This window comes from Nannobrachium achirus (genome assembly GCF_963921795.1).
Source record: "Nannobrachium achirus genome assembly, chromosome: 4".
NCBI classification, from domain to species: Eukaryota; Metazoa; Chordata; class Actinopteri; order Myctophiformes; family Myctophidae; genus Nannobrachium; species Nannobrachium achirus.
Genome location: NC_137813.1, coordinates 47,072,134 through 47,086,227, shown reverse-complemented (window position 1 = coordinate 47,086,227; position 14,094 = coordinate 47,072,134). Strand labels below are relative to the sequence as shown.

General features: G+C 43.5%; 1 protein-coding gene across 1 annotated transcript; it reads right to left on the bottom strand.

Annotated features, from left to right (window-relative positions):
• Positions 1-737: 737 nt before the first annotated feature.
• LOC308283259 (very-long-chain enoyl-CoA reductase-like) lies at positions 738-14,094 on the bottom strand (the record flags this gene model as incomplete). The annotated part of the gene is made up of 11 exons (XM_080723649.1): positions 738-911; positions 4,262-4,350; positions 4,970-5,027; positions 5,201-5,244; positions 5,534-5,606; positions 6,308-6,413; positions 7,175-7,290; positions 12,252-12,355; positions 12,494-12,538; positions 12,679-12,730; positions 13,927-14,094. The coding sequence occupies 11 exons, from the start codon at positions 14,092-14,094 to the stop codon at positions 738-740; spliced, it is 1,029 nt and encodes a 342-aa protein (XP_080579775.1).

Here is a 14,094-nt window from a genome sequence, read left to right as displayed (position 1 = left end):
CAGTTACAGACTTGTAAGGGTCAATTTAGAACCCCCTCATCATGGAACCATGTGAGTCCCTGGACCGCACTTTGAGAACCACTGCCCTAAACTAAAATCAAAATGTTATTACTGAAACAAGAGTCAAAATAATCTGTAATCCCTTTGACCTTGGAATCCCTATGTTTTTCATCAACATTTTTCAAAAATGTTGACAAGATTCGTTAAGAATGTTCACAGTTGTTTGAAAATAGCAGATCTACGAGCTCACAACGCATCCACGGTGGTCCTGTGTGAGCTTATAGAGATCAGCTATTTTCAAAGGGTCAAAGTATAAAATAGGGTTTAAGTGGCTAAACATTTGATAAAGTATAGCAGAGTTAAAACAAAAAAATTAAAAAAGCTCTTCGACGCCACATCCACCTCCAGTAGATTTCATTACATTAAGACTGTACTGCGTTTTAATTAAAGTCTATAAGGTTCCATCAGCTTCCTCAGTGCCGCGACCGCCCCCAGTCCAACCATCTGAGGCCCTGTAATGGAGACGTTCCAGCAGCTCCTTCATAATGGAGTGGCAAGCAAGTAAATGGCATGCAGCCTCCTCATGGTTCCCATCTGTCTGTAACTCCAGGACGCACATTCCGAATTCCAAAGCAGAATAGGAGGATCCCTTGCTGAGCAGGCTGTAATGGACTTGACCCCCTTGAGGGGCCATACGGGTGTGTGGGTGGGCTGGTCTGGGTGCTCTCTGCGCGGCTCTACAAGACAAAGGGGAGTATGGAGGCGCGCAGGGTGGGGTAGTCGCGGAACTCCTTTACGTAGCCACGGTGTTTGCCTCTGGCCCATATGGTCATCTGGACGAAGGCCACGATGGTGAAGAACGCCACAGGAACACACTGGGTCATCACCGTGAAGCTTATCCATGTGCCCAGCTGTGAGCGAGAAAGTTTCACACTTATAGACATGTGTATGTTGCAAGCAAAGCGCACACAATCGCTTTGAGACTTGGAAAAATGTTAATGGACCCCGAATAGTGGCGTGGCTAAAGCAGATGTCCTCATCTATGTCCATGGAAAAGTTAACTTACATTGTTCGGGAAAAAAGCAAATGTGTTTGAGAACATTTGGAGTCCTTTAATTTATTTCTTGCAAAATGACACAAATGTTGGTAATCTATTGCAACAGGAGCAGGGCTGTATTAACCATTGGGCCAGTGGGGCCGTTGCCAGGGGCCCTTGGCTCTTAGGGGCCCTTGGGGGAACTGGGCCATGTGGTCATTAACAATTTACTAAAGTTAAATGTATAGGTTAATTAAAAATCAAATGTGTGGGGCCCTCCTCTGTTGTCTACAGGTGCTTTCTTTGCCCACAGATGAGCTGGGTAGTGCGAGTCGGGAGGGAGGGGGGGTTATAGTGGAGGGTCGGGGGGGCCCTAAAAAATTATAGGCCAGGGGCCCTCACTGTGGTTAATCCGTCCCTGAACAGGAGGGGGGAGTAGAGTCGCGGTTAGTGACTCATTGTCACAAGTGATGATCGATTATACACACCAGTGTCCTGTTTCGTCTGTTTTTGTTTTGTTCTGTTTCTTAGTTTTCTTCATAATGTTGGCTGTATTGTAATTATGTGGCTGGGGGGTGGAGGTAGGGGAGGTATGTCCAGGGGAGGCCTTAGCTATGTTTCACTATAACACTTTTTAATAATCATATAACCTTAATTTATAATAAGTTAATATAACGCCATTTAGGTCAAAGCTATAACATTATGTATAGTCTAGTAATTCTAGGAACAAAATCCACTCAGGTTGGAAAAAATTGTGTTATTTAGTTTCTCAACTGATTCTGACAGGAAATTAGGTCTACTAGCCAGGATAAAAAATCTACCATAATCTGCTCACTGCAAATACCCACAGTGGCCAAATCAAGTTGGGCTCCCATCGACTTTCTATACAGGAGGAAAATACCCAGAAAGAAAATCTGCTTTAAGTAGGATGTGAGGGGTCTAACTAGGGGTTTGTCATGATGCTGAATCCATTGCAAGCATATGTTTTGCACAAAAAAACATTCCTTGGGCTAAAAATGGCCCCAGAAAATGATGGTTTAGTGATGAAAAGTGATGAGTCATCACTTTTCATCAGTTTTGTGGGCGTTCTCTGGGGCCAATGAATGTTTTTTGTGCAAAACAAATGCTTGCAATGGATTCAGCATACTGTGGGTATTTGCAGTGAGCAGATTGTGGTAGATTTTTTATCCTGGCTAGTAGACCTAATTTCCTGTCAGAATCAGTTGAAAAACTAAATAACACATTTTTTTCCAACCTCAGCTTTATTTTTACTGGACTAGTAGTGATATAATAATAATATATAAATAGCAGGCAGTCATGACTATAAGTCAACTTCTGTGTGCGATGTTGTGTGGCTACTGTGGCCTGGGTGCGCTGGCGGTGGCGTGGGGGGGCCTCATCAATAGCTAACAACACAACACAACACACACACACACACACACAAACAAACACAGAACACAGAACACATGCACATAGTACAGTAGAAGCCAACATAAGGTAATATGCTAGCACAGCAACCAGCAGATGGTGTTAACATTGCATTGGAAATTCGAGCGATAAAATGCAGGCCATTGGATAGCAGCAGGATATGTTGGACATTCCACTTCACATGAATGAAGTCCACTGCAGTGGAAACTAGAAGCAGTGCTCTTCCGAGCACAGGTCTCCACCAGGCTGTGTGTCCCGGTGGTGCTACTGTATAATAGGCCAATGTAAAAAGGGTGGCATGTGTTCTTCACCATAGATCTTTCATGGAAATCGGACGCTGCATGCATGATTTGAAGCATTGTGTTCCAAAAATGTGTTTTGCTAAACTCTACCTGCTGGTGGCGCTATAACAGGCCAATGTGAAAAAAGGTTCCTTGACGTAGTGGGAATATGTGTGGCAAATTTCACGGTAATCACAAGCTGCGTTGATGATTTGAAGCATTTTGTTCAAAAACGGAGCAATCCTATAGCAGCAGGATATGTTGGACATTCCACTTCACATGAATGAAGTCCACTGCAGTGGAAACTAGAAGCAGTGCTCTTCCGAGCACAGGTCTCCACCAGGCCGTGTGTCCCAGTGGTGCTACTGTATAATAGGCCAATGTAAAAAGGGTGGCATGTGTTCTTCACCATAGATCTTTCATGGAAATCTGACGCTGCATGCATGATTTGAAGCATTGTGTTCCAAAAATGTGTTTTGCTAAACTCTACCTGCTGGTGGCGCTATAACAGGCCAATGTGAAAAAAGGTAGCATTTGTTCCTTGACGTAGTGGGAATATGTGTGGCAAATTTCACGGTAATCGCAAGCTGCGTTGATGATTTGAAGCATTTTGTTCAAAAACGGAGCAATCCTGCAAACTTTGGAAGCTAATATTAGCCAATCAGGATGGAATATGAAATATCAGACGGATCGGACTTGATCACATGACTATAGAGATACTGTGTACCGATTTGCGTGATTTTTGGATAAAATCTCAAGGAGTAATATCCAAAAATGTGTTTTACATAAGTCTGCCCAAAGGTGGCGCTATAAAAGGCTGATGTGAAAAATGCAGGGCAAAGGTTTATCCTTAGCCTCTAGGGAGTGCGCTTACAAAGTTTGAAACTGATCGATGGAGTTATAGGTAAAACCACAAATCGGCCTGTTATAGCGCCACCATGAGGCTGATTTAAAAAAAATTAAGTGGCATTTCTTCCTCGGCCTAGTGGGAACGTGTGTGCGCGATTTCATGCTAATTGCACTTTGCGTTTGGGATTTGAGGCATTTTGTTCAAAACGGCTCAATCCTACAAACTTTGGAAGCCAATTTTAGCCAATCAGGAAGGAATATGCAAAATCGGACAGATCTGTGTCGATCACATGACTGTCGAGATACTGCCTACCGATTTGTAGGATTTTTGGACAAAATCTGTAAGAGTAGTGCACAGAAATGTGTTTTGCGAACATCGGCCACTAGGTGGCGCTAGAAAAGGCCCATTTGAAAAATTTAGGGCAGAGATTCTAGATTGGCATCCAGGGAATGTGTGTGCTCACTTTGGCAGCGACCGTGCCAACGGCGACTGAGATTAGCTGCACACAAACTGCGAGGACACACGGACGGACGCACGGACGCACGGACGCACGCACGCACACACGGACGGACGAAGGGGAAAACATACTCTCCCCCAAGCCTTCGGCTGGTGGAGACAATTATGGCTTTTTAATGAATGGCACGAGATGCAGGAATGGTTTCTCACCTCGTATGTGTAGTTTGGACAAGACACCAAGAAGAAAATCCACGTGAATGGATTTTTAGTTGGGTATGGAATCTTCTTGGCTTTTGAACCTGCCAAGATAGTTAAGCAGAAATGATGGCTGAGTGTTTCCTTGAATTAGTGCATTGTTTTTATTCATCGGAGACAGGGACGTGCTGGGCCCCTGATTCAGCCCGGGAAAAAGAGTTGGAGAGGCCCTCATTTTTTTTTTAGTTATATTTCGTCGTTGTCGGGTGGAAACCTTATATGTCCAAAACCGTTTGTTTTGTATTTATCATTTTAAAAATGATTTAAACTAGTGAAAACAGCCGATCTACAAGCACACAGCGCCTCGCACCGCGAGGCATTGTGTGCTTGTAGATCTGCTGTTTTCACTACTTTTGTGCAACAGCCTTGTATGATGAAGCAGGGCTTTGCTTTGCGAAAAAATGTATACATTTGAAACTTGGAGATACAAGGTTTCTGCCCGACAGTGACGATTTACTTTGTTGGCCGCCCAGCCCCCAAAATGGAACGAAGGCCGACATTTTTTTTTCTTCCTAATGGCCGGCCTGGACCCGCCGGGAATGAACCGGACGTTCGGGAGTTGTCCCGCTTTTTCCAATGGCCAGCACGTCCCTGATCAGAGATGATGAACGAACGTCCAACGACAGTGAACTGTTATTACAAGTGCAGGGGCAGGGGTCTCACCTGCTTGTTTGAGATTACGAATGGCAACATTTATGGAGAAATTCCCCAGCTGGCAGAACTGTGCAGACAGAGACATAAAAAAAGATGGTCCTGTTACAGAATGTTCACATTAAAATGATCCCGTAAGTGTCCAGGTGTTGGTTACATTTATACATTCTCAGATTAATAAATGGACAAATTGACACTGAGGATTTGACTGTATATAAAGGCATATATTACTGTCAGACTTACCAGGAAAACATAAAGCGACGTTTTCACTTGTTGTTGCCCATAAACTGTGAATATAGTAGAGTACGTCATAAAAGGTTTACGAGGACATCAACATTCAACATAAGAACAATCTTTCACTTACAGCATACATGGGCAACTGGCGGGCCAGGGGCCACATGCACTTTCAAATAGCAAAAATAGCAGATCTACAAGCTCAAAACAAGTCTCACTGCAACGCGTTGTGAACTTGTAGATCGGCTATTTTTGCTATTTTTGACTTTATATGCATTGTGGCCCTCTGGATTGAGTGCGAAAATAAAGTGGCCCTCTCCATCATCAAAGCTGCCTACTTACAGGGTGTGGTGTAGAGAGGGTGGTTGATGTAGTACGCCATCCAAGCTGCAAAGCACCAGTAAAAGCCACAGTTCTGCAACACAGGAAGGCACTATGAAAAAAAGACCTGAGGCTGATTCTACGAATGCCTCCTGCATCAGTAGTTCTCACACTTTTTTCAAACTCAGACTTTTCATAAAATATGTTAAAAAACAGCAGATGGACTATAAAAGCTCGCAGACGCAGAGCGACACGAAGCGACACGCTGTGAGCTTGTAAGATCTGCTATTTTTTAATAGACAACACAAAAATCTAAAATTCTGTGGGTTTAAAATGTAATGGGTTTAAAGTCAAAATTCCCCATATTCATATACCCCGGTACATAGAACATATTCAAGATTGAAAGTGTTTATACGAGTACACAAAAATAAACGTCTTTGGTCTTGGTTCCTCAACAGTGTAGCAGCAATAATATCAGAATAACAACAATGGAAAGTAGAAGGTAATATAATAGAAAAGTATTTACGTTAGTCAATTTGAGACTATTGAAGCTGCTGTGTGCATGATTGATGGGCCCTACTTATCCATGTCTATGTGCTCACTGTACGTATCTATTTACAGGAATAAGTAAATATAGTAGTATATTTACAAGTAGTATAAGTATATATATAGAATTCAACATTTGAGTGTTCGGCGAATTGTGACGCGGTGTTGCGTTACGACGGGCAGTAAATAACCACAGTGGTCACGGTTTCAAAGGTCACTCAGCGCACAAGTCAGACTTTCTGTTTTTACCTTGAAAATATTCCGGAGCGGCATGGAGCCGTGGGAGATGCGGTGGATGAACATGGTCTCCAGGATCCTCTTGATGTAGTGGAGGGAGTGACAGATGCAGGCCAGGCTGCAGCAGAGATGGGGGGTTAACAGGGGCGTCACAAGGGGGGGGGGGGGGGGGGGGGGAGTGGGACTGAGTTACTAGGGCGGAGGGTGGAGGGGACCAGCTGGAATTATTTTATACTTTAGCTATTGAAAAATAGCAGATATACATATACTTTTTAGAAAAGTCGTGAAAATGTGTGCAAATCTTTGAAAATATGTATTTTTTAAAGCGAACATTTGTAACTCAAATTTTGCTTCTGGGGGGTCCCTGGAACTAAATATTTTGAGATGGGGTCCGTGGCCAAATACATATAATTTTGGGGGTCCTTAACATATAAAAATATGAGCACTACTGACATAGGTTTTTAAAAAAAACCTTCGATTTTCCCGATTTTTCAAAAATAGCAGATCTACGAGCTCGCAGCGCGGCACTCGGTGCCGCGCTGTGAGCTTGTATATCTGCTATTTTTCAATAGTCAAAGTACCCAGGGCCCAGAATTTGGTGCGACACCCCTGCAGGCTGCAGCAGAGATGGGGGGGGGGGGAAACGTGACACCACACAGTACAGAACCATCAGCGTTACATGTTTGAGCTTTTGATTAATACATTGGCAGTCCCATTACGCTTGGCCCCGAGTCAACAGTATGGGGCCGATGTGCTTCACTACCGTCGCCCGTTTCAAGGGGACATATTATGTGCAAAGGCAGGGGTCAGGGTGGTGATACGCAGCGACAAAATTACACAGCATCCTTGGAGTAATGCAGGCCGACTGTCGACACTTACTGTACGACCCAGTGCTTGCTGCTGGTGAAGTCATACTTGGGGGGGTAGATGAACGGCATGCGGAGGTAGAACATCAGATAGAGGATCAGCGGCCCGGTACATTCCGTGAAGAATACCTGCACATGTACAAAAGGAAAGGAAAGCCAAATTGTTGCGACAGTAGGTCGCAGTTTAGTTGCGACCATAGGTCGCAACTCGCAAGTTTAGTATGAGAACGGTCACAGCTTGTCCGTACAGTATGTATGTACCGTAATTGCTGGACTTCCTTCCTGCTTCTCGCTAGAGTGCCCCTGGTGGCCGTTAGCAGTAAAAGTCTATATCCTTGTTAAAGACCATTGTAAAACTAACTAACTGGCTGTTAGCTGTAAAAATCTCTATATTAGCCGCACCTTTGTATAAGCCGCAGGGTTCAAAACATGGGAAAAAGCTGCGGCTTATAGTCCGGCAATTACGGTATGTATCTCTGTATATAACGCCTGACACTGGTTCTATGGGTTTGTCGCTCTGACATCATGCTCTGATGTCACTGTGATGTCAGGGGAACCACTCTTAACAGAATGGGTTTGTCGTTCTGACATCACGCTCTGGCTTCACTGTGATGTCACACTAACAGAATCCCTTTTATGCCCATATATGGAGTTCCCTGATGTCATCAATATTAAGACCATATCTAACAGGACTTCATAAGGGGATGCCCATATATGGACGCCACATCGGCCACATATACTGTATATAGACATCATAGGACTTTCACATAGCGAATACCTGAGTAAGCATGTTTGGGCTCTCACAGCATATCTCCATATATGGGTACCAGGGGTCTCCATTTATGGGTAACTGGTCCGATATACATCACTGGCAGATGGCCAAGAATTAGACATCTGGCCTAAAGGGCGAGGTCGCATGTCGCCCTGAGGTGTCTTACTAGTAATATATATTATTAGGCTATTATATAATCTTATTATTGCGCAGAAACGTGTAATAACCTAATTGCCTAAAGTAAAGTTTCTGTTTATTAAAGAACTGGAGAGACTGGGAGACAAACAAATAATATAGAGCTATTTTTAAAGGGGACATCCAGACCAAAACATAAACAACAGTGTAAGTGTTGGAGGATGCCTTTTTCATAAATGCTAGTTACGCAGCTACGTAACTAAGGCTATTCTAGAAGCTTACTACAGTAGAAGTGTACGTTATCTTCTCATTCATACTACTAGATTCTAGCGATCAACAGACTAACTAGATTATATTCTTTTGCAGCTATTTTTAATTGTATTTATACCACGATGCCTTGTTGTGTATATACTGGCTGTAATGACTCTAGGGGAAAGCCTTCTTTGCGCTAAAGAACTAAAAGAAGTTAAGCTAAAAGCGTAGTAACCGGGAATCTCGCGACATGCTCGAGATCACCCTTGAGCTCTCTGGAAAGTAAACACAGCCCGGGTCTCATCCGGGTCAATATGCGGTGGACTAAAAACACTTCGGGTGGTCTCAGGGAACTATAAATAGACGATTCATGAAGAAAAAAGTAACTTAGGAACGGCCAAAATAAGCTCTTTTGGATGAGTCCCATCACCAGCCGTGAGGAGGTGGTCGTCAAAACTCGGATGAGGAGCAACAGAAATCCACCAAACTAGGTAGGAACATTTATGAAAAAAGGCAAATTAAGCGGGGGTTATGTTTGTCTCTGGATGTCCCCTTTAACACTCAAACAAAACACAACAAGGTTTTGCTGCAGAAAACTCTTGTGTAATAATAACATGCAAAGGCTGCCAGAGAGAGGCTGCCAGTGACAGAGGGCCTGACATTCCTGCATGCCACCAGTGATATGATCAAGCAAGGCTGCGCTGCAGCTGACGGTGGAATAGATCTCTGAATCAGCACCTCTGCCCGAGGCCTGGCTCAGCACAGCTGACCAGGGGCGTCACAAGGGGGGGTAGTGGGACTGAGTTACTGGGGCCCAAGCTGGAGGGGCCTGGAATTATTTTATACTTTGGCTATTGAAAAATAGCAGATATACAAGCTCAGTGCCGCGCTGCAAGCTTGTAGATCTGCTATTTTTGAAAAGTTGTGAAAAAGTGTGCAAATCTTTGAAAATGTATTTTTTAAGCGAACATTTGTAACTCAAATGTTGCTTCTGGAGGGGTCCATGGAACTAAATATTTTGAGATGGGGGTCTGTGGCCAAATACATATCATTTTGGGGGTCCTTCACATGTGTCACCACTGACATAGAAATATTTAGAAGACACTTATAGAATCGGGTCAAAAATATTCAAAGACAATGACACATTTTCACAATTTTTCAAAAATAGCAGATCTACAAGCTCGCAGCGCGGCACTGTGCTGTGAGCTTGTATATCTGCTATTTTTCAATAGTTAAAGCACAAAATAATGCGTTCCCAGTCTAAATGGGTTAAACCCCCTCCCCCTATGAAGAACATTCATGGGGGGCCCGCTGTGAATCCTTGTACCCAGGGCACAGAATTTGGTGCGACACCCCTTGCAGCTGACTGACTGATGACTACCGCTCAGGGGTGGAAAAAGAAGCCTATTCATTTTTGTTTTACCTAAGTAAAAGTACTCAGCAGAATTGCCTATTTCACAAGTTTTTAAATGTAGGTATAAGAATGTTGTGAAAATAGAAGATCTGCAAGCTCACAACGTGTCGCGTTGTGAGCTCGTAGATCGGCTTTCTTAGAATGGCCGAAATGTATATAGGGCTGAAGTAAGTGGGTAATGTATGTTTTGTAATAATAATAATCCAAAAGTAACTAGTAACTGAAAGTAAAATATTTGCCTCTGAGATGTAATGGTGTAGAAGTAAAAGTATTGAAAATAGGAAATATTCCAGTAAAGTAAAAAAATGCCTCAAAGTAGAGTACTTGAGTACGTATACTTAGTTACTTTAAAGATATATATTTTGGGGGCTTTTTACCTCAGTAGACTGACAGGAAATGGGGGAGAGAGAGAGAGAAGGGGAGTGACACACAGCAAAGGTCATCGGGATCGGGAGTCAAACCCGCGACACGCTGTCAGGTGCCGCTACCCTAGCCGCCCAGGCCTACTTAGTTACCTTACACCGCTGGTGCCTAGCAATGACATCATCAGGGACGGCCAACGCTGAGTGGTTAGAGAGGCCACCTGTGAAACAAAAGGCCCTGGGTTGGCGCGCCAGCCCCAGTCTATGTGTCAAAGTGTCCCTGCGCAAGACACTTAACCCCAAACTATTCCCCCCAGCACTGTATTAATAGCACCCACTGCTCCTAATAGTTAAGGATGGATAGAGGTAGAGGACAAATTTCCTGTATGGGAGCAAATTATTATAATTATTATCAGGGGTTGACACAAATGGTTGTCCGACTGCCCGCGGCAAGCAAATAAAACATTCGGGCAAGTGGAGTTTGCTTTCAGGCTGCCCGATGGGCAAGTGCGTTCCGTCTTCATTCAATATTATAGTCTGTTCATGGAGAACAATGCTTCTACAACTGGCAGTTTACTCTGTTTATCAAAGTGACTCTGTAATTATCGATTGGATTTAACATGAATTTTTTCTACAAGCATACATTTTACCTGTAATTTTATAATGTAGGATTTATTTTTGGGCAAGTGGACATGACCTTTGGGCAAGTAGAACATGACCTGCAACGAGCCTCTGAGACCTGTTTCTATCAATGGTCATTTATTGATGAAGAGCAATGGGTTCTATTTCAGCATGCACGGATGATGTAATTGGTAGGCCGGTTTCTGATGATGTCATCGGTAGGCCAGTTTCTGATGATGTCATCGGTAGGTCGGTTTCTGGACTGTCTACAGCCCGTGATCCCTGAGACAACGTGCAAGCTAGCCTATTAGAACAGAACTGTAGCCGTCTCATAATCAGCGCGGACCAATGTATATGAAGATAAGGTTGAAAATGGGTGACGTGTTGGTGACACATCAGCGCCGGTTGGACGTTGATTGAGTGGTCAGAGGGATAGACACCTGTGAGAGCAATGGGGGCACGAGATTATGTGTCCTTGAATAGAGCACATATCTGTCACCCCGAGTGGATATTTATATGCAAGACTGAGGCTGATTGAGTGAGTGCGAGCAAGTCTGTTCACGTTCAAGAAGTACGATTCTCAATACTAGAGAAACTACTGTGTACACAGCAGTGGATCCCATCCCCAACCTTTAAACTCGAGACCCAAAGAAGGAATGTGAGGTCTCCCCGGGACCCAAACTAGTGAAAATAAACGATCTACAAGCTCAAACTATAAAACAGAATGTAGGGGATATTTACTCGCGACCCATAAACATTGGTCCGTGACCCACACATGGGTCCTGTGTGTGTGTGTGTGTGTGTGTGTGTGTGTGCGCGCGCGCGCGCGTGTGCGTATGGGTCATCAATATGACAAATGTGTCCGGGGCAAGACATGTCCTTACACACCATTATAATGTTCTTATTATATTATTCAGTCCCAATTACTGAATGTCAGTCTCCAGGTTTCCTTCACAATATGTATGACACATTAGGAGTAGAGTTCTCAATGGGCCTGAAAATTAAGGCCCGGCCCTAACTGGGCCCTAACTGGGCACTTGGGCAGGCCCGAGGCCCTACCCGGCCCTACTAGTTAGCATACATTTTAGGCCCTACCCGGCCCGAAAACGTCGGGTCGGGTCGGGTATGGTTGGGTCTATCACAGAGTAATAGTAATAAAATAATAAAAATATATATTTTCTTTTTTCAATGAGCCCGAGGCCCTACCCGGCCCTACAAATTAGCATACATTTTAGGCCCTACCCTACCCTAAATGTCGGTCGGGTTCGGGTATGGTCGGGTTCGGGCAGAATTTGAGAACTCTAATTAGGAGTCCACTAGGGCAGCAGCTCTTCTTTTACATTTTATTTTCAAGGATAACTCTGTCCATTTGGTTCCAGAGTTACAGGCCTGTGCTCATTTAGGGCTACCTCTTTATGTTTGTCTACTCGTTTTGTATGTCCGTGGCAAAAATGTCCACCGCAAGCCAGCATGGCATTGGCGATGACCCTTGTATGTGACTGACCATACATGCATTATGTCCAGGTGTGCTTACAGTTGTATAGGAGACTTGGGGCCCCAGGTCACAGAAGTAAAAGCTGGTTGTGGTTCCGACAGGGAGTTCCCCGAGAATTTCCTCATCTCTCAGACATTTGGTCTCTAGGGAAATTAGAGAATTCAAAAACCATGCAGTTAAGATAACTCTGTTCACTTCCTGACTTGCGATTCCAACAGAATCTGTGGCATTGAGCTGAATTCTGCAAATGCAAATACATTATGGAGATATTAGAGACTTACTGGGATCCAGACGCAGAGACTGTCTAGCTGTATACCACTTTGGATCTAAAAACAAAACAAAACAAAGGGGGGCAGGAGGCTTTACTTTTGATGAACGGTTCAATTTTGTTTTGTTACAAAGACAAGGAAAGACTATAGAACTGTCTAAGATACATTGCACGCTGTTATCTTGAGAACATACTCACATGACTTATGGAACATTGCCTTGATATCTAGAATAGTAGCTGTTGGCTCCACCTGTACACAAAGAGGTTCAATGTTCATCCACAGGCCAAGCTATCCAATATGTTTGTGCAATCATCACTAATATCTAATAACTTTCAACCTTGTGTCCCTATTTTGGCCATGTCATTATAGGCGAACAATTTATTCATTATTATATTATATTTTCCCAAATATTGTGAAAATAGCAAATCTGTAAGCTCACAAGCTGTGAGCTTATAGTTGTAGCTTGTAGGTCGTCTACTTTTGCTATTGGTCGTACAACAAAGTATATATGGCATAGGTGGTAATAGGTTGAGTAGAGAGAAGAACACAAGAACACTCGCCCTAAAACACGCTCGGAACGGTCGCCACCAGGTATTCCTAACATAACCTTATTCCTAAACGTAACCTCAGTGAAGCTATGTCTAAAACGAACCTTATTCCTAAACGTAACGGAATAGTACATTTTAGATTAGATTTCACCATAGCGAATGTGGGAATATATATATATATATATATATATATATATATATATATATATATATATATATTCCACACTGACTATCTGGTTCAAAGCAAACATGTGTCCCTCTGGCTGCCTATTGGCCAGTGGACCAGACCCATACTGTAGTGTACTGTAACTGGAGAGAAAGAAACAATCTCTGTCCAGTGAGAGGGGATCTTCACCTCATAGCTGAAATACTACCTCATACCTCAACAGAAACCAAGCTGTTAATGGTCACACTTGGCAAAGCCGTCTGTGAAGGAGATGATTAGCTGTAAAATTACCCCTCCTCCCTCAAAGTGATGACTCACTAGTACTTGAGAGTACAAACATGTTGTCCTCTCTCTCTCTCTCTCTCTCTCTCTCTCCCTCTCTCTCTCTCTCTCTCTCTCTCTCTCTCTCTTCCCTCTCTCTTTCTCTCTCTCTCAATTCATCACAAACTAAACACTGACTTTGCCTGAGCTAATTCGAAGAATTTTCCAAGAAAAGACACGGTGAGAGGCGATAAACTACAATAAAATATGAGCCTCCCAGAAGTTCCTTCCAACTGCATGCCATTGTGTACACCGACTGTACCCTATCAGTTACTATGGACGTGACCCAAGTGTCAAGTGAATAGCTCGTAAATGTGTCAGTTACGTGAACATTATCTGTCAAAAAATCATTAGGCTATGCAGGATATGGCCGGGTCCAATTTGAAACCCACTTTCACACCAACACTCACTTTGTCAAACAAGACAAGCTTCTCTTTTGTCTTGGCGTCCAAGATCTCCACCTCAAAGTATACTATCCTTTTGGCCTTTTTGGGGGGTTTTGGCCTGGCCCTTGGTGCAGCCTTCTTCTCATTGTCACCAGTACCTTGGTTCTTCGCATCTAATGCAAGTATATCCAT